This window comes from Physeter macrocephalus, chromosome 8, assembly GCF_002837175.3.
Source record: "Physeter macrocephalus isolate SW-GA chromosome 8, ASM283717v5, whole genome shotgun sequence".
NCBI classification, from domain to species: domain Eukaryota; kingdom Metazoa; phylum Chordata; class Mammalia; order Artiodactyla; family Physeteridae; genus Physeter; species Physeter macrocephalus.
In genome coordinates, this window is record NC_041221.1 from 45,149,471 (window position 1) to 45,171,118 (window position 21,648).

At 43.5% G+C, this 21,648-nt stretch overlaps 1 protein-coding gene across 1 annotated transcript; it reads right to left on the bottom strand.

Moving 5' to 3' along the window:
• Positions 1-1,457: 1,457 nt before the first annotated feature.
• On the bottom strand, positions 1,458-19,740 carry PRLR (prolactin receptor). The gene is made up of 9 exons (XM_024121848.2): positions 19,635-19,740; positions 17,046-17,178; positions 15,469-15,638; positions 10,700-10,869; positions 9,150-9,291; positions 7,648-7,747; positions 6,880-6,953; positions 4,362-4,369; positions 1,458-2,480 (listed from the first exon to the last, which is right to left on the bottom strand). Exons 1-9 carry the CDS (start codon positions 19,702-19,704, stop codon positions 1,458-1,460), a joined length of 1,890 nt encoding a protein of 629 aa, XP_023977616.1. The 5' UTR covers positions 19,705-19,740.
• Between the last annotated feature and the right edge of the window lie 1,908 nt (positions 19,741-21,648).

Sequence of the window (21,648 nt, forward strand, 5' to 3'; positions counted from 1 at the left end):
GATCTACTGGATCTACTCCAGAGAGACACGAACTCCTGGCTTTACTTAAAATGTCCTTGCTGCCCAAGATTGTTCAGAAAAGCAGAACAAGAACCCTCTCTCTAGGACAGTGCGTTAGATGTTACCACTCTCCTTTTTCATTGTAGCTTTATGAATATTCACCCAGAGAAGAGCAGAAGACCCGGAGTAGCCCTAAATTACAAGAGAAGTAATTTCCGGTCTGGGGAGAGCCCTACAACTCTAGCTCTGTGCTTGTTGTTTAAAGTATCCTGGAGATAAAAAGAATCAGCTAAACTATACTACACTGTGTTGGAAACTGAATATTGTCATCTGCTTCATATTCCTCAGTGGGCTTTGGGTTGGTGTGGCATTTTATTCCACAAACAGGGACTGCATATATCACTCTGTGCTGTAAATACTCCTTATAACCACATAACAGAAAATACTGTACCCACTGAATAGGTAAACAACTGTACTGGGAAGGTAGAAAACAGTGTTTTACTTACCTAAGTGATAGAAAAATAGTCTTCAAAAATACATTGTTAAACTTATGGGTTTATATTAAAGTAGAATTTGTATGTACAGTAAGGCAGTACTTCCGTTAGCGATTATCTTTTAAACTAAAGTTAGTCTTTGGGGATGTTTTTTCACTAACAGAAGACTAGGGTGTGTAATAAATTATCTATCATGCTGAAATGAAGCAGGAAAACATTTTAGAAGGATTCACCACATGAAACTCATTTGCCTCTTATGTAAGAAAATTTCACTTTCTAAAACTCTATTCTCCAGAAGCTTCAGAATGAAATACAATTTAGGGGGGGAAAATCCATGCTTAATAAATTCAAACTATTTTAAGAAAAAATCGGAGGCATCCTTTTTATTTGCATATTGGCAATGTGTCGTTAAGGTAATAGGAACGGATGTAGACAACTTGTCAGGTGTTCTAGAATGCACTCTTTTTTTTAAGTGTGTTTAATTTGGTTAATCCTAATAAAATGAAAGAGGAGTGCAAAGGTTAAGCAATTGATCTTTAAAAGCGGTTTTCATGGCATTTTTCTCATATCTACCATCTTCCTGTGGTAAACAGTTTTGACTAGCTCATATCCTTCTGTCACATACCAGACCATGAAAGCCTGTTCCAGGGGATATACCTATTGGCACTGTCCCTCAAGAATGCTAAGCAATGTGCTTTTATTTCATTGAACACATAATTTTATAACTGATAGCAAAACGTAACTCTACAAATCACACGAAACTAAATGATTTGTTCTGGAATCAGCTGTTGGAGAAAGAGGCAACTGGTTGAAAATGGATCATGAAGAGGAGTGACCTGGGAGTTTGGTAGTGTCATTCTAACCCGGTTCTCGAGCCTTCTCTGGTAGAGTGCATTTCATGTACTCTGTAGTGTTACCTGAAGGAAAATCACATTTTAACCCATCCTTCCATGAATCAAGCTCTCACTGAAAGGAGTGCATAAAACCTGTGGGATGCAGGTAATCCAACCCACCGAGCTGGAGTCTGCAGTTGCTCGGGGCCGCGGGGAAGGAGGCCAGGTCTACCTCGGCTGGATTCTGTGGCAGGGATGGCGGGGCCTCCTTGGCTGGTTCTTCAAACGGAGCCAGGTTTTGCGCTCGCCGATCCTGCACCAACACCAGGATGTTGTTATCCATCACCCGGGACACCTTCGAGTACTCCTTGCTGGTTTCAGGGGTGCTGGTCTTCTCCGCCGGGCCGCTGTTCGCGTTTGGTTTCGGGAGCAGGGCCAGCGCTCCATCTTGGCTGACTTTGTGGATCTCCACGTACTCCAAGGGCTTAGCAGAGATCAAGGGGGCCTTGTCCGGGGGCAGCGGCCGTGCCGCGTCTTGGTCCGTCTCGGAACGGAAGCTTTCCGACTCCCCCTGCTCAGCTGCCTTTCCTTCCCCGCCAGTCCCCATGGTTTGCGAGGGTCTTAAACCACGTGTGTCTGTTTTGTGCAACAAAGTGGATGCAGCACCTGCCGTGCCCAGGCCCAGCTTACACACATCCGCAACGCTGTGGTAAGATGACCTGGAGTAGTGCGGGCTGGGGGGCTGCAGCAAAGGCCACGTTGAAGGTTGGGATCCGCTGGCATGAAAAGAGGGCATTTCGCCTTCCACGCTTGTGCTCGGAGGGCCCTGGGGCTGGGTAACGTTTGTTTCAGGCTTCTCTGCCTTCTCAAGGCCCTCGGGAGAGTAGAACTTGGAGGGATTGGCCCGAGGTTCATCACACTTTTCAGACAAAAGGGAAGGGCTGTCGCAGCTGCCCCGGCCAGAGTCGCTGTCGGGGTCCAAGCACGTGGGCTTCGCGCCTGGCCCCGGCTGTCCTTTGGAGGGAGCTGGCATCAGCTGCTGGCCCTCGGTGTCTTCCACCTCTAAGAACTCCACCAGTAAGTCCTCGCAGTCGGAAGTGGGAGGGAAGTCTTGGCATCCCAGGGCGCTCAGAAGTTCTTCGGACTTGCCCTTCTATTAAAACACAGACACAAGGCAAGGAGGCTGTCAGATTCATAACATTCCAGATGGACGGCGCAGCCAAGTCTGGGGTCCTGACTACGGACGGGTGGGATGTGGTCACGGCCTAGCAGAATTTCCCAGAGGCCAGACATTTGTGTCCCAGGCCATCTAGAATCACCTCCTGGACTATGCCTCACCTAATAGTTTTCTTTAAGTCAGTTCACGATTTTAACTTAGTCTTTCTCTAAGCAATAATGATCACGAGTTGAATGGGCAAGTAGTATATGTGCGTATGATAAAAATGTAACTATTACCTAAGAAAAGCTTGGGAAACATCTAAACCCATGGTGCTCATGCGTACACTTGGTACTGGGACTCGCTAGTTCTGGAATCTGGTTGCTGGCCTCCTAACTGGCTCCCTCACCCCACGTTCTAGAGTCTGGTAGTGGGACGTCGATTCTCATCTTTGCCTTCTCCTCTTCCTTGCTTCTCCCTCCCCGCCCCTCCCTTCCCCTCCTATCCCACTCCTTCCTTTCCTTCTGTTCCATTTCCCCTCCCTGCACTCCTCCCCCGCCTCCTGCCAGCCCATATTCCCTCCATCTCCTCCGGTTCCTCTCCCTCCTCCTTCCCCTCTCCATCCTCCTCTCCCCGCACTTCTCCTCCGGCCTCCTCTTCTTATTTTCCACGCTTCTCCAGATGCTCCGACTTAGGTCAGGGACTGGTGCCTAAATCTTGGCTCTATTACTTATTAAAGGGTCTATGACTTTGGATAAGCTGTTCTGTGATCCTCCGTTTCTCCATTTGTAAAATGGGAATAATAGTACCCATCTGGGAAAGTTCTTTTGAGAATCAGGGGTAATGGCATTAAAAATCCAAGAACTTGGGCTTCCCTGGTGGCGCGGTGGTTGCGCGTCCGCCTGCCGATGCAGGGGAGCCGGGTTCGCGCCCCGGTCTGGGAGGATCCCACGTGCCGCGGAGCGGCTGGGCCCGTGAGCCATGGCCGCTGGGCCTGCGCGTCCGGAGCCTGTGCTCCGCGACGGGAGAGGCCGCAGCAGAGGGAGGCCCGCATACCACAAAAAAAAAAAAAAAAGCTAGAGACTGGATAGCAGAATAAGAGCCCAAATTCTGGGGCTCTAGTTCCTGCTCTGATATCTGCAATCAAAGTGAATGCCATCAAGCCAAATTCCCCAGGACTCACTCTTCACGTTCTTGTGCTTTTGGCCTCACAGTGGCTGGGGTCAAGTGACAATGTGTCGGTGACTGCTTTTATATACATCAGTGTTAAGCAGAAGGCCAAACTGAAACTATATATTTCAATCTGCAGAGAAATTAAAAATGTTCTAACACCTCTTTCCATTCGAAACACTTAACTTTAATTCCCACTTGAATCGGTCTAAATGGGCCCTGGCAAACACCAGTTCCACTGTACTGAGCCAGTCTTAACTGAGCTCTCAAACTGAGCAAAAACTGCAATAGGATATTCTGTTACTATGGCCTTCTGTAAGGAACATTCAAGTGACAGCTTACACCAAAGTATGACGGAGGGGCTGGTGGTAGGTTCCTCTTTCGCATTCATCAAAATATTCACCCTCTTTCTCGACTGATTATTTGTACAAAATGTTTTTGATGGGGCTTTTGAAAAGACCTGATAAACCTAGCAAGCATTCCTCTGTGTTATGAGGTTTTCTTGGCTTTTTTTTCATTGCCCTCTGGCACTTAGTATTTGATGGTTAAGTACCCTCATGCTTCCCACATCTTTCTGTAAACACACCTGCTGAAGAGGAGGGACAGCTGGTCAAGGATGGCCGAGCTGACCAGGCTGCACTGATGGGAATTGTGTGCTCATGTGTAAAGATAATGAGTATAGAGAAGCTGGTCACAATACATTCTTACCTCTGGCACTTACCTCCAGCAGATGAGTATCAAATCCTTTTATTTTTGGCCCAGGAACCGGAGGGAGGATGCAGGTCACCATGCTATAAAAAGATTTGTGAGATAAGATAAATGACACATGTTTTCACTTTGTAACTTTTGAAAGATTAGCATTATCTCCAAATAGCGGCTGCATGGACTATGGTAGGTAGAAGTCGGAGTTGCGAGACTACGTGAAACTAACAGTCAGTGGTGAAGACAATGAATGATTCTAGAGTTCAATATCAAAATGAATTCTGGCTAATTAACTCTGGCTGATTCTGAAATGACTAGGGGATTATTTGCTGTTCTTGCCAGATTTTTACGATTTCACAACTGTGAGCCTCCATTTGATGGAAAGAGCATCAACTTCAAATGTGTCTATTTTACTTTTGCTAGCACTGATAAAAGTTTTTCATGGCGAACACACTGCAGCTAATGGCTAAAATGAGGTGCTTGAATTATCTGTAGGTTTCCATCTTTTTTGTATTGTCTTTTTGGCCATTATCCCTGACACCCATGATTGGGAGGAGGGTTGATAGACAGTGAAGTACCTGTAGCCCTTCAAAGCCACTGCCCAGACCATAATCAAACAGATGACAGCAGAAAGAACGGCCACAAAGATCCACACGGTTGCATCTTTCATTGAGAAGTCTAAAAAGAAAACAGCCAGAGAGTTTTGACCACATACAACACCATTAAAAACAAATAAACAAACAAACAAACAAAACAAATCAATGAAACTTTTGAACATAAGTTCCGCCCCTCCACACCTTTTCTGATTTGAACATCAATCCAGAGTAACATTAATGGTGGATTTAATTTTTTCCAATATTATTAAATTTTAAAGTTGCATATATTTTACAGTACTCTAAAATTTTCAAAATCCTTAAAAACATTATTTGATTTGATACTTATATAGGAAGTCCAAGGGTACATGGTCAGTTGCAGTAATAATAATTTAAAAAGCTAACATTTATTAAGTTCTTAGTAAAGGCCATATGGTGTTAAGCTCTTTACATACATTGCCTGTATGTAAAGGTGAGGAACTGAGACTCTAAGAGTGGTTTACCCAGAGGCATGTAGCTATAAAGTTGCAGTCTGGGATTTGAACCCAGGCCTTCTGCCTCTAGACCCTGTGCTTTTATTTAGTAAAAGCCAGGGCTGGACTGGATGCACACTCTTTTTTTTTTTTTTTTTTTTTTGCAGTACGCGGGCCTCTCACTGTTGTGGCCTCTCCCGTTGCGGAGCACAGGCTCCGGACGCGCAGGCTCAGCTGGATAAGCTGTTCTGTGATCCTCCGTTTCTCCATTTGTAAAATGGGAATAATAGTACCCATCTGGGAAAGTTCTTTTGAGAATCAGGGGTAATGGCATTAAAAATCCAAGAACTTGGGCTTCCCTGGTGGCGCGGTGGTTGCGCGTCCGCCTGCCGATGCAGGGGAGCCGGGTTCGCGCCCCGGTCTGGGAGGATCCCACGTGCCGCGGAGCGGCTGGGCCCGTGAGCCACGGCAGTGTGAGGCCCGCGTACCACAAAAAAAAAAAAAAAAATCCAAGAACTTTTTTTTCTGACACAAAAAGCAGTTCTTAAAAGTCATTAAGTCCCTGTGGCTACGAGGTCAAATTTCGAGCTAAACAATAAGTCATGTAGTTAGCTGAGATGTTCATGCTGGGTCTATAAAGGTCAGTGCTAGAGACTGGATAGCAGAATAAGAGCCCAAATTCTGGGGCTCTAGTTCCTGCTCTGATATCTGCAATCAAAGTGAATGCCATCAAGCCAAATTCCCCAGGACTCACTCTTCACGTTCTTGTGCTTTTGGCCTCACAGTGGCTGGGGTCAAGTGACAATGTGTCGGTGACTGCTTTTATATACATCAGTGTTAAGCAGAAGGCCAAACTGAAACTATATATTTCAATCTGCAGAGAAATTAAAAATGTTCTAACACCTCTTTCCATTCGAAACACTTAACTTTAATTCCCACTTGAATCGGTCTAAATGGGCCCTGGCAAACACCAGTTCCACTGTACTGAGCCAGTCTTAACTGAGCTCTCAAACTGAGCAAAAACTGCAATAGGATATTCTGTTACTATGGCCTTCTGTAAGGAACATTCAAGTGACAGCTTACACCAAAGTATGACGGAGGGGCTGGTGGTAGGTTCCTCTTTCGCATTCATCAAAATATTCACCCTCTTTCTCGACTGATTATTTGTACAAAATGTTTTTGATGGGGCTTTTGAAAAGACCTGATAAACCTAGCAAGCATTCCTCTGTGTTATGAGGTTTTCTTGGCTTTTTTTTCATTGCCCTCTGGCACTTAGTATTTGATGGTTAAGTACCCTCATGCTTCCCACATCTTTCTGTAAACACACCTGCTGAAGAGGAGGGACAGCTGGTCAAGGATGGCCGAGCTGACCAGGCTGCACTGATGGGAATTGTGTGCTCATGTGTAAAGATAATGAGTATAGAGAAGCTGGTCACAATACATTCTTACCTCTGGCACTTACCTCCAGCAGATGAGTATCAAATCCTTTTATTTTTGGCCCAGGAACCGGAGGGAGGATGCAGGTCACCATGCTATAAAAAGATTTGTGAGATAAGATAAATGACACATGTTTTCACTTTGTAACTTTTGAAAGATTAGCATTATCTCCAAATAGCGGCTGCATGGACTATGGTAGGTAGAAGTCGGAGTTGCGAGGCTACGTGAAACTAACAGTCAGTGGTGAAGACAATGAATGATTCTAGAGGTCAATATCAAAATGAATTCTGGCTAATTAACTCTGGCTGATTCTGAAATGACTAGGGGATTATTTGCTGTTCTTGCCAGATTTTTACGATTTCACAACTGTGAGCCTCCATTTGATGGAAAGAGCATCAACTTCAAATGTGTCTATTTTACTTTTGCTAGCACTGATAAAAGTTTTTCATGGCGAACACACTGCAGCTAATGGCTAAAATGAGGTGCTTGAATTATCTGTAGGTTTCCATCTTTTTTGTATTGTCTTTTTTGGCCATTATCCCTGACACCCATGATTGGGAGGAGGGTTGATAGACAGTGAAGTACCTGTAGCCCTTCAAAGCCACTGCCCAGACCATAATCAAACAGATGACAGCAGAAAGAACGGCCACAAAGATCCACACGGTTGCAACTAATGGCTAAAATGAGGTGCTTGAATTATCTGTAGGTTTCCATCTTTTTTGTATTGTCTTTTTGGCCATTATCCCTGACACCCATGATTGGGAGGAGGGTTGATAGACAGTGAAGTACCTGTAGCCCTTCAAAGCCACTGCCCAGACCATAATCAAACAGATGACAGCAGAAAGAACGGCCACAAAGATCCACACGGTTGCATCTTTCATTGAGAAGTCTAAAAAGAAAACAGCCAGAGAGTTTTGACCACATACAACACCATTAAAAACAAATAAACAAACAAACAAACAAAACAAATCAATGAAACTTTTGAACATAAGTTCCGCCCCTCCACACCTTTTCTGATTTGAACATCAATCCAGAGTAACATTAATGGTGGATTTAATTTTTTCCAATATTATTAAATTTTAAAGTTGCATATATTTTACAGTACTCTAAAATTTTCAAAATCCTTAAAAACATTATTTGATTTGATACTTATATAGGAAGTCCAAGGGTACATGGTCAGTTGCAGTAATAATAATTTAAAAAGCTAACATTTATTAAGTTCTTAGTAAAGGCCATATGGTGTTAAGCTCTTTACATACATTGCCTGTATGTAAAGGTGAGGAACTGAGACTCTAAGAGTGGTTTACCCAGAGGCATGTAGCTATAAAGTTGCAGTCTGGGATTTGAACCCAGGCCTTCTGCCTCTAGACCCTGTGCTTTTATTTAGTAAAAGCCAGGGCTGGACTGGATGCACACTCTTTTTTTTTTTTTTTTTTTGCAGTACGCGGGCCTCTCACTGTTGTGGCCTCTCCCGTTGTGGAGCACAGGCTCCGGACGCGCAGGCTCAGCGGCCATGGCTCACGGGCCCAGCCGCTCCGCGTGGATGCACACTCTTATGGCCTGTAATTCGGTGCTCTTTCCAGTATGCCAATGCAAGCCCTGATACTTTGGCCAGGCAAGTTGTCAAAAGAGCTAGGCTTCGCCATGCAGTTCTGGGCAAGACTTCTAACTCCACTGACCTTTAGTTTCCTCCCTTTCAGTTCCTAATGGCAATTCTGTTCTCTCTGAATACTTGAGATGGTTGGGAGGAACAGACAAGGTAAAGACTCTGTAAACTGTAAAGTACTTGAGAAATGCAAATGATTCATTCCCTGTAGAATGCCAGCCACCATGTTTAATGGCACTTAAAGAATTGGGTGCCTTTTATATACTGTTCCTTGACTAAGAGACCAACATGTAATTGTCTTCAAGGGCTGAAAATCAATTCATGCTTTTCAGATGGGATAGCGCCTTACAAATTTTGGGAGAACTAGATGATGACCTTGAATGATAGGAATGGGGCACATGGGGAGGGCAGAATGACTGACCATCAAGCCCTCTGAGACATTTCAAGCCCATGACTGCAGACTTATCCTAGAAACTGGTCCTCACTGACAGTGACCCAGGGAGCAATGCTATACTTCCAAATGTCTTTGTGTTGAGTGGAGAGATGATAAACTCACCTCTACTCATTCTTCTGGCTAAGACTCAAAATAGTTTCTCTGTTAGTAGTCACTACATACAAATTTACCAAACTCATTCTATTTTAAAAATATTTAGGTGTATAAGCAAAAGGGAGCCAAGACACTCACCATTAGGTATCTGGATGGAGCTCTCTGGGCTCCACTCACTCCAGAATCCATGGTCTGGCTTGCAGTGAACCTGGACAAGGTATTTCTGTCCTGGATATAAGCTGAGAATCTTAAACTGAGTCTGCTGCCCAGCGAAATGAGTCTAAGGGAGGCCAAGAAAACAGAAGTCACTCTGACTTGTGTTATGAAGAAAGAGACTTTTTCTTTAGGCAATAAACTATTGGAGGAGTGAGGCCAAATGATCACACTTCGTAAATACCCTGTTCAAACCATTCCACCCTCTCAGCCCATCCCTTCCTCCTGTTAAATACTGCTCACACAAAAATCAACAGGCTTTCTATCTCTCCATTGGGAACTCTACTTCAGAAAGACAAATGTTCTGCTCCCTACATCTTGCTTTCTAAACTCTACATTATGGAAGGTGACTAGTTAATAAAATTGGAAAATTGTTCTTTTCTAAACTCTAATAAAATAATTGATTCAAGGATCATTCACTGATGTAAAGCCACTAGGTGGAAGAGAACTGGGAATTCATGAACACTGAAGCAATTGTGCACAAATTAAACATGACTTTACAATCAAGGGATCAAGATGTGATCTCCCTGATCCGGGGGCCACTTTTAACGTCATTTATGGTAGGTTGACCAGATGGTCTTTGTTTCCTGATATGATGGAATATGAAGCATATATATCACCTCTGAAGTTTTCTTGCCCAAAATTGTTCACCTGGAATCTAATCAAGTCTTTAGGTCTAATGTCTGGTTACAGGAAATATGGGGACAGAGAAATTGGCTAAATGACCTCACAAAGAACTAATCAGACAAATGCAGAAGGTGGGGCATTCTATGTGACAAGTGGCCCAGTCTCCTGGGCACGTTGAGAGTGAAGGGATATATCAGCCAGCCACAGTGAGTGATCCTGGAGTGGATTCTGGTTTGAACAAACCAGCTGTTAAAAATATTTTTTGAAGCAATTGGGGGAATTAAAATATGGACTGGCCATTAAATGATATTAAGGGATTCAGAAAGATGATATTAAGGAAATTCAATTAATTTTCTATGTGTGATCCTATTATTTTGGCTATATTTGGAAATATTCCCTTTTTAAAAGAGACATATATTAAACTATTTAAGAGTAGATTATCATAATGCCTATAATTTATTGTACTATTTGTTTACAGTTAAGTGTTTTAAAGTGAATAAAAATGCCATTAGCCATGGACTGGTTACACTGAAATTTTTTCCTCCCACTTAGTGCCATTTAAGTACTCTCACAGATGTTAGATCTAAGATATCCTGAGGGAGGTGGGTTGAAATCCTGGCAGAAGCGGCTGTTCAGTTGCAAGGAGCTAGTCATGGGACAGCTGTAAAAATGAGCCCCCATCCATCCCAGTGGAGGGGAGAAGGCCCTTCCACACATGGGTGGGTAACATCAGCATCAGGAAGGCAACATGGTGGCCCGATAATTAGGGGGCATGACCTATTCTCAGTTGGGGTACTTCATCTTTGCCGAAGGACAGGGTTCCCTCCAAAAGCTTCTGGTTGACTCACCTCCCACTCAGCTGCTTTCTCAGGTTTTAATCGAATTTCGTACTGGAGTGTGAGCCAACCAGATCTTACATCAACCAGGGTGGGTGGAAACCATTTTATCCACAGATACGGTTTTCTGTCTTCTGGCTGTTTTAATTCCAAAGTCAGGTTCACAGGAGGGTCTGGTTCAACTGTAGATATGAAAGAAACTCCATATTTAGTCAAATATGGGTATTTGAATCCAGAACTATATGATTTAGAGGCAGATCTCTCTACCTTTTTTCTCTCCATGGTTGTGAGACACGTGGTATTTGATGTCAGGTTCCTTTAAGTACAGGTCTGTGAACGCCTCCTTAAGAGTGAGGTGCCTAGGCCATACTCCCCAAAGCAGTCTACAGATTTAATGTGACCCCTATCAAATTACCCATGACATTTTTCACAGAAGTAGAACAAATAATCCTAAAATTTATAAGGAAGCATAAAAGACCCGGAATTGCCAAAGCAATCCTGAGGAAAAATAACAAAGCAGGAGGCATAACCCTCCCAGACTTCAGACAATACTACAAAGCTACAGTCATCAAAACAGTCTGGTATTGGCACAAAAACAGACATATGGATCAATGGAACAGAATAGAGAGCCCAGAAATAAACCCACACACCTATGGTCAATTAATCTTCAACAAGGGAGGCAAGAATATACAGTGGAGAAAAGACAATCTCTTCAGCAAGTGGTGTTGGGAAAGTTGGACAGCCACATGTAAATCAATGACGTCAGAACACTCCCTCATACCATGCACAAAAATAAACTCAAAATGGGTTAAAGACAAATATAAGACATGACACCATAAAACTTTTAGAAAAGAACATAGGCAAAACATTCTCTGATATAAATCGTACCAACGTTTTCTTAAGTCTGTCTACCAAGGCAATAGAAATAAAAGCAAAAATAAACAAAGGGATCTAATCAAACTTACAAGCTTTTGCACAGCAAAGGATACCATATACAAAATGAAAAGACAATGTACAGAATGGGAGAAAATACTTGCAAATGATGCAACCAACAAGGGCTTAATTTCCAAAATATACAAACAGCTCATACAATTCAATATCAAAAAAAAAAAAACCCAAACAACACAAACCAATTGAAAAATGGGCAAAAGACCTAAATAGACATTTCTCCAAAGAAGAAATACAGATGGCCAACAGGCACATGAAAAAATGCTCAACATCGCAAATTATTAGAGAAATGCAAATCAAAACTACAATGAGGTATCACCTCACACCGGTCAGAATGGCCATCGTTAAAAAATCTACAAATAACAAATGCTGGAGAGGGTGTGGAGAAAAGGGAACTCTCCTACACAGTTGCTGGGAATGTAAATTGGTGCAGCCGCTATGGAAAACTGAACGGAGGTTCCTCAAAAATCTAAAAATAGGGTTGCATATGGTCCAGCAATCCCACTCCTGGGCATATATCCAGACAAAACTATAATTCAAAAAGATACATGCACCTCTATGTTCATAGCAGCACTATTCACAATAGCCAAGACATGGAAACAACCTAAGTGTCCATCAACAGATGAATGGATAAAGAAGATGTGAGACACACAGACACAGACACACACACACACACACACACACACACACACACACACAGTGGAATACTACTCAGCCATAAAAAATAATGAAATAATGCCATTTGTAACAACATGGATGGACCTAGAGATGATCATACTAAGTGAAGTAAGTCAGAAAGAGAAAGACAAATACCATATGATATTACTTGTATGTGGAATCTAAAATATGATACAAATGAACTTATCTATGAAACAGACTCATAGACATAGAGAACAGACTTGCGGTTGCCAAGGTGGAAGGGGGGTGGCAGAGGGATGGAGTGGGAGTTTGGGATTAGCAGATGCAAACTCTTACATCGAATGGGTAAACAGCAAGGTCCTACTGTATAGCACAGGGAACTATACTCAGTATACTGTGATAAACCATAATGGAAAAGAATATAAAAAAGAACATATATATATGTATAACTGAATCATTTTGCTGTGCAGCAGAAATTAACACAACATTGTAAATCAACTGTACTTGAATAAAATAAATCTAAAAAAAGAGTGAGGGCCCTAGGGTGCTGGCTTGCCTTACCCTAGTCTCAGGCCTGCTGGCCAGTGACATTTTCTCCATTCATTTCTCACCTCCTCAAATCAGTCTCCATTACAGGTGACAGAAGAGCGAGTGTAACTCTAGTGGACTTGGCGTTATACCCGACAGTTGCCTAAAAAAACAGCTTTAGAAAATTTGCCACTAATCCTAATGCTTGAATGTTACTAAGTGAATACCTAAGAAAGATTGTTTTATATGGACGTACTAAATAAACATCAGTTATTGCATATAAGTTTTAATTCGAACACAAGACTGAGAAATGCTGATCAAAACATCTTTGTACAAAGGTGCAAGTAAAATGTTCAAGATGAATCCTTGAAAGCAAAGTTTCTCAGCCCCAGCATTATGTGTATTTTGGACCAGATAATTCTTTGTGGTAGGGGCCTTCCTGAGCATTGTAGGATGTTAGCAGCATCTCTGGCCTCTCCCCCGTTAGAGGCCCTCTCTCCCTGGGTTGCAAACATCAAAAGTATTTCCTGCCATTGCCAAGTACCCTATGGGAGGCAAAGAGCACCCAGTCGAGAATCACATTTCAAGTGTCTTCAGCATAGCTAAACATTTCTCAGTGACAACAACGAAATCTATTTCTGAGAGATTATGTGCCAATATCCTGTACCGCAGCTTATCACTGGATGAGATTCAAGCTGGTAGACTTCACTGCGATTAAAACTGTGGGGTAAATGAACTTCTGTGGCCTGTGACCAACACTGTATGCTGCAGGGTTACATGAGAATTCCATGAACACTTCTTTTATTATTTTGAAAAGTATGGCCCAACACATTCTTTCCCCAGAGAATTTGTTTTCCAGAGTCAGTGTGCATTTGATCCATTCATTAATTTCACTTTTTAAACATACTACTTTTCTTTAGTGATCCCATTTTTGTTTTTGTGGATAATCTTCATTACAGCAGTCGTACATTTCAGAACTTCTCTTGCTTTCACTGTTTTGACCTTAAAGATGAAATATTTTAACACTTGAGGGCAGAATATTTGAGAGCAAGGAAATTTAAGAAAGAAACTATGAAAATGGAATTATTTGGTGTTTAGCATTTTAAAGACTTCATATCTCAGGTAAATTTATATGAATGGAATTTATTTTATTCCTACTTGTCAGTGGGGTTACTTTTTGATTTTCTTAAACTAAGATCAAATTCTGTTTCCATCCCCATGCTCATTGCAATAATTTGCTGGGGAGAGACAGAATTCAAATGGGTACCAGTTGATGTTGGAAGCTTTTCTAGTTTTTAAGGAGCGATCACTGATAACACGCCAATGGGATGATATACAGCCCAATACTTGAGAGTCCTAGTCTGATTTTCCTTGTTGGTTGGTGTTAGGTAAGTCAGGAAGACTTGGGTGACCTTGAACCTGATTAGCTACTCCTTAGGTTAGCTAAGGCCAAGCCATCTCTTGTCCTAAGCCATCTCTTGTCCTAAGATTCCCTTTGTCGTCCCTGCTAAACCATACAGGTCACTGCAGTTATGTCTCATCGCCCTGCAGCTCAGTGTTGATCACGCAAAGCAAGAAGCAGCTCTCAGGTCGATTTTGCTTCACTTTGCTAATGACTTCTCCAAACATCGTGGCTGTGATCCTGGCCTTCAGCCTTCTGTTCAAGCAGCACTATTTACTCCCCAAATTCTTTATTTTGAAAAGAATAGCTCCAGTTGCTAAGAAACATATGTATATTGAGAATTGAATTTGGGGCAAAGCAGTTTGGAGCAATTCCCGTGGGTAGAGAAGCAGATGAGACTCTTCTAAGAGCTGCTACTCCATGAAGCAGCTCTGTCTTTCAGGGAGAGAAATCTCAGAAAAGAAATCCCAGCTTGCCAAGGGAGACGGGGACATCGGTCGCAGGGGGAGGGCTGGAGAGAAGGATCGATAAGGGAAGCTAAATAGAACATTCCTGTTGGGTGCAAGGGGATGGGAAGAAGGGTCAAAGGAAGACATCAGGATTTTACTGTCTTACCATCATAAATAAAAATTGGTTTACTCAGCCATCAAAAAGAATGAAATAATGCCATTTACAGCGATATGGATGGACCTAGTGATTATCGTACTGAGTGAAGTAAGTCAGACAGAGAAAGACAAGTATTGTATGACATCACTTATTATGGAATCTAAAAAAAGGGTACAAATGAACCTATTTACAAAACAGAAATAGAGTCACAGAGGTAGACAACAAACTTATGATTACCAAGGGGGAAGGAGGGGGGAGGGATAGATTGGGAGATTGGGATTGACATATACACACTACTATATATAAAATAGGTAACTAATAAGGACCTACTGTATAGCACAGGAAGCTCTACTCAATACTCTGTAATGACCTATATGGGAAAAGAATCTAAAAAAGAGTGGATATATGTATACGTATAACTGAATCACTTTGCTGTACAGCAGAAAGTAACACAACATTGTAAATCAACTATACTCCAATAAGAACGAATTAAATCCAAAAAATTGGTTTAAAACACTCAGTTGGCAAGGATGGTGTGAATTTTCTCATCTTTCTTTATGGGAATCTATCCATAAGCCAAGAAGACTCAAACTGAGTTTGACTGTTGGTAGATTCATATTGGAGTAACAAATTTCTCACCGATCACCCATCCCCTTACCTATGTAAGTCACGTCCACGTAACGTGGATCCGAGGAACTGCTTCCCATCTGGTTCGTGGCGTTTACTGTGATGATGTATATCGTCCATATGGAGGTGTGCTTCTTGTTAAAGTAGCAGGAGTTGGGACCACCGGTTTTGTAGTCTGGACATTCATGGGTGAATGTCTCTCTGCAACGAGTAATATATTAGGAGTCAGTAAGAAAGTGGTAAAAAGAGTCTGGTTTTTTCTTAATAGGTCAATACCACTGGATTTTGGGGAACAGGCATTCCAGATGCAAAAACCAGAGCTGAGGAAGGGCTCCCCAAGTTCTTTTGCCCTGCCCATGTCAGCTGGGGGTGACGAAGGGAAGAGAGTGCTGGAGAAGGGGTGGCAGGGTCACGTCAGAGCCCCACTGACTCCGTTTCTCACCAACCCTTCCTGTCTACAGGTTGCTGTGGGCTTTGCGATATATGCCCCCTGCCAATAAACACTTGAGTTTTCTGTGGCCAGTGCACCGCTTTCCTCAGGGAACCACCATTGGGTCATCTCAGGACACTGGGACTTTCCCCTGCACGTACACACGGGGGGCGGGGGGGGGGCGGGGAAAGCACAAGGCAGCATTTGTTGCACATATGTTTTGAATTACATTTCATTAAAAAAAGATTAAAGGGAACACACACTACAGTATATTTCCAATTACACTAAGTCAGCCACAGAGAAAAGTGACTCTGAAAGGAGATATTTCAGGCCCCAGAGGCGTTCACATTTAGACTTGGGGGCCTCCACGCAAGACTCACCACAGAGGTGTGCAGGCTTATTCCACTTGGCTTGCCGCTTTGAGTTGCTGAGATCTGTTTGCCTGACACCCCTTTGGGTCCCAGAAGGGATGGCAGCTTTGTGTACCACTAAGCGCTGTCACTGGGAAGTGAGCCAGCTGTTTCTACTAGTAAATGTTTTCTTCACTGGGGAAGGATACGGCCGTCCCTGGATTTCCAGGAGGGTCTCGTTGTAACTGTGACGAACTCCTTGCCCAGAGATCACCCTGTTTACTCTGCCCTGCAATTTTAGCTCCCAATATGCCTTCTGGGAGATCATGGGTCCAAGGATTTCCTAAGGAAAACAGCTCATCTTCCTTTTCGTGTAGGGCTTGTTATTTTCTTGCACAAGAAACAAGTTCGTAAAGCTAATGTACCACGGTTGTCAAAGATTACATGATAATACTCTTAGGTTACAAAAGTAATGATTACAAAACATGGTAAATGGCACAAGGTTGATAGATAAGCATCTAAAATTAACTCGCACTTAGGAAACACTTATACGTGACCTTGGGCTGCAACCTAAACTAACGCAGGCCATGGGAACATTGCTGGATTGTGTTGCCGCGGTGGTGGCTGAGCTTATGCACATGAGGGGGCTCGGCAGGGACATTAAGAGGAAGATGTGGACGCGTATGTTTGATTCCCTTCCCCCAGCAGCAGGAGCCTTATCAGTGTCCATTCAGGGAAGCGTGGCGATTAACCCAGAGTCAGTGTTCCTGTGGCCTGGAGAGTGAGGACACCCAGGTGCGCTTTGCTGGGAGAGAAGAGAACGTTTACCCTTCCTTGTGGTAAGTCAGCGTGTAATTGGTAGGTAATCCTCCATCTGCCCCAGGCTTCCACCAGCAGGTGAATGTTTCCTTTTCGGGAGAACGACATTTAAAGATCTCAGGTTTTCCAGGAGGTGACTGTCCTAGAAAAAGCCAGAAGCCACTGGCGTCAATATTAAGGTCCGTTCAACTCTTTGACCATTCTGCTGGTGACAGAAGCAGATTGATGGGGCCAGGCCAGCGATGAGGTCTCGGCGGGAGTAGGCCTAGGGGTGGAGGGCTCAGAAGTGCCGAGGTGTCAACAGCCAGCAGCACTCCTCTGTGGGCTGCGCTGAAGCTGGCAGGACTCAGAGAGAGAGCTTTGCGGTGGGGCGGGGTGTGTGTGTGCGCGCGCGCGCGCATACTGTGAGCTGGAGCTACTACACCATTTGATGTAGTTTCAACAACGGTGAGCATTAAGAGTGCTAGGGATACATATGGACTGAGAAGGAGGACGTGGCCCTTCTATAATCCCATGGAGTCTATGGAGCGGATACACACCCACAGCCCCATAAAAAGAATTCTCCCCCAGGCACGAGCGTCCTGTGGTCATTTGCTGATCCAGTGCTCTCTGGCTCACTAACCACCATCTTTCTTCCATTCCCACACGATGAACCCAGCTCTCTTCTCTTGTTCTTTCACTGTATCACCGAGGCTCCCCCTCGAGCTGCTTCCTCCCCATCTTCTCTGTCCCTTCCTTTTCCCCTTCACTCTTCCTTGATTCCGTTCAGCTTTGACCTCTGATTCAGCATCACAGTCTGGCTCCCCATCCTCCCTGCCTCCATTTCCTAACTTGGGTTTTTGGTCCCTTTTCCCTTATATTTCCCCCTCTCTCCCTGGGTCTTTATGGGTAGGAGGCATGGGAGCTCCTACGGGTGGCTGCTCTTGCGGTTACTTGCTACCATCATTATCTAGGAGCGGTACTTAGTCCCAGCTGGAAGCTAGCAGGGCTGAAAGCGCTGATGTGGAAAACCCGATGGAAGTGGGTGAAGTTTTGAGTCCTGTAATCCCCAAAGCTCTTGGGGCTTCTCTGTTTTCTGCCACACTTGCCCTTCACCCCTCACGCTGGCTCCCGGGTAGAAGTGCTAGCAGGTCAGAAAGAGCAAGTTTAGAGGAGAACACAGGTGGAAAGACAGGGCACTAGGCAAAACCACTGGAAAGAAGAACTGAATGCAATGGCACGATGCGGTGCACAGGCTGGGGCCGAGGTCACCAGGCTGCGTGTCAGCCAGAGCCCAGCCGCCTCCCAGCCCCCCAAAAACGGTCCATGCCAGACAGCCTGGGGTAAGCTCTGCCAATGTTTGTAATGTTGCTGTCCTCTAAAGAACATTTCTTCAGGGTAATTTCACAGGGTGAAGAGATTTTTTGTTTGTTGTTGTGGCTAGGGAGGAGTATGTGAGGTAGAAAGGAAAGTTTACTTTTAAAAAAGCACAAAACTTATGGCTCAATAATGAGCATATTTAGAAGCCAGTTAAGGCCACTGTTGATTATTTGAATACTTAAAATTTCCTTATGGATTATACTGATCTCCGCGTGCCTTTTTCTCTGAAAGCTTCTCTCTCTCTCTCACATTTCACTGGTTATTAATAGTACCTCGAGGAAACTCAAGACAGGAGGGTAAAGTTGTGAAATTATAATTAGTTAAATGTTTCTTTCACCCACTTTAGAGGAGATGGTTACAATGAATGGACTGTCTCATTATCCTTGTAAAATGCACACAAACACACGAACAACCACAGAGGTACCACACACAGGTACACACACACACACATGCTCAAATAGAGCCCATATCAGAAGCACACCCACATACCACAGAGGAATAATATACACAGGTGCATACTTGTAGAAGTATACACCAGTACACACACAGGTACACACACAGAAATATACACCCACAAATGTGTACACAGACAGGTATACACAGAGAAGCATTTGCAATCAGGCACATATAGGGAAGTTAAGATATACACAGGTATACAAAAGTGTACACATCCAGAAATACGCAGGGGTAGACACACTGAAATGTACACACACAGGCTCACACACTCTAGTTGTGAATTTCATTTCCCCATAACAGAGTTGGCTCTATACCCGTTTCCCACCATGTAACAGCAATCCCCTTATAACTCTTTACAGGTTTTCAAAGATTTTTCTCACACACCTTTTCATCTGAGGTGGAAGAAACATCACTATTCTCACTTTGAAAATGTATAAATCCAGAGAGGTTAGGTAATTGGCTCAAGGTTGCACAGCTAGTAAGGGACAGAACCTGAACTGAAACTCTGGTCTGTTGTTGGTAGAGCTCTTTCCCTGCACTCCCAGAATGAGGATGGAAGTCAGGGCATAGTGACAGGATTTTGCATTAATTGCATTCATTCTTTTGCATTAATTTGTGCATTCGTTTTAATCCCCAAAATATTGTAAATAATTTAATAGCAGCAAATGACATGGACATTTTCATTTCTCTTAACTGCATTGCAAGAGGACTGTGATGGATTCTCCCCTCCTCTCATATAAACACCCCAGGGAACGAAAGAGAACAGGACAGTCTCTTACTTACCATTCAGAAGGTTGGTGTTGAGAAACAGTAGCAAAATGAAAACCACTGTGGATGCCACATTTTCCTTCATGTTGGCTCCCTTCTCTTTCCACAGGAAATGTATCAGAGGTTCACTGAAAGAGAAGGCACAGGCAACTTTTTTGAAACGACAGTCTGGTTAGGCACATGCACCACCTTACTCTGGGTGTTTGCAAATGATTCTTGCTCCTTGCTGAACGTGAATAACAAAACAGGAGGAAAGGAATGTAGGAAAATGTGACAAGGATGGCTTGGCTCAGAAGCATCGCTGCACACATGCCGGGAAAAATGCCACCACCAGAGGTCATCAGATGACAACGTTCAAGGGCAGCCCGGCCGCAGCTGGCTCTTTGCACACACCCCAAGGAAAAATTGTTCTCTTTGCACCCCACAGTCACCTAACAACAGATCGCCTGTTTTACGTGACATAGGTTGTATTCCCTACAAAAGATTCGTCCTGGGAGGGCTTTGATCCTCCAGCCAAAATTAAGCCAGGCTGAAAAAGTCAGTGCGTTCAGTTTAACTCCAACCTGGCCTCACGGATGCCACCAAGTAACGGGGCTTCGCCTGAAGGTTCAGGTTGAGAAGACTCTGGAAGCCTTCTGGGCTATGGGCATGGCTGTGAACAATGCAGTGAACTCTAGTGAACCTCCACATGGTTTCTTTCTCCCCTTTGGAAAAGCCCCATAAACAAGAAATGACAAATCCCAGTAATAATTCAAGTCCCTTGGGTTTGAAGAATTAAGCAAATTTTGAACCTGCAGGGGTTGAGAGTTTTGAGAAATTTATTATTATATTATTATTTTTACCCTTGGAACAACTTTTAAAGCCTCTAAATGTCCTTCTAAGAAAAAAGGATTTTTAAAGACATTTGGAAAAGGCTCATTAGTCTTTTTGGACTCCACACAACTCTCGGAAAACAATAGATTTGATGAAGTAAGTGTAAATTCTTGGAAACCCATGGCTTACATTTTCCCTTTAAAATTTATGGGTTTTTTTTAAATCAGGGGAAGGGCGTCCAGGGGCAAGGCTGCCCATGTAGGGACGTTGGAAACGACTCAGTGCGGTTTGGTGAGCCCTGAAAAGACCAGCCTTTGTCCATTCCTCCTGGTCAGAGGGCGGATCACCTCCTGCCAGCCTCCCACCACCTAACACACAACTTCTTGAAGCCTTCCACCTACTACTACTCCCTCTGAGATGTACTCGGAAATAGAAATCTTAGTGACAATAGAGGTTCGGTGTACACAGGCGCCATCAAGTGACTCTCTCATAACTGGGGCTCCTGGTTCAGTAACAACTCCTGTGAAGTAGCCAGTATCCTGTTCTTTGGGGACCTTCTAGTTGCTTTTTCAGGATTCTTTTTGAATATCCTCCCAGGTTACACGTTCTAAGCCACCTGCTCTATCTAACCCCTCAGGGTCATCTAATTAAATCTAATTTAAATCAAGATGCTAAAGGCTCATAATGGGTTTCAAGTCATTCCTCCTATGTATGGAACACTTACCATGGGCCAGGCACTGTGCTGAGTGTCTTAAAAAATTTTTTTTTCAGCTGTGCTGCGCAGCATGTGGGATCTTAGTTCCCTGACCAGGGATCGAACCCGCACCCCCTGCATCGGAAGGGCAGAGTCTTAACCACTGGACCGCCAGGGAAGTCCCTGCGCTGAGTGTCTTAATCATGCAAATTGCACTGAGCCCTCACAACACCCCTGTGCGTAGCATGGGCTATTACAATCCCCCCTTTTTTAAATTTAATTTTTATTTTATATGGGAGTAGGTTCATTTACAATGCTGTATCAGGTGTACACCAAAGTGGTTCAGTTATACATATACATGTATCCATTCTTTTTCAGATTCTTTTCCCGTATAGGTTATTACAGAATATTGGACAGAGTTCCCTGTGCTATACAGTAGGTTCTTGTTGATTATCAATTTTATACATAGTAGTGTGTATATGTTTATCCCAGCCTCCTAATTTACCCCTCCCCCCAACCTTT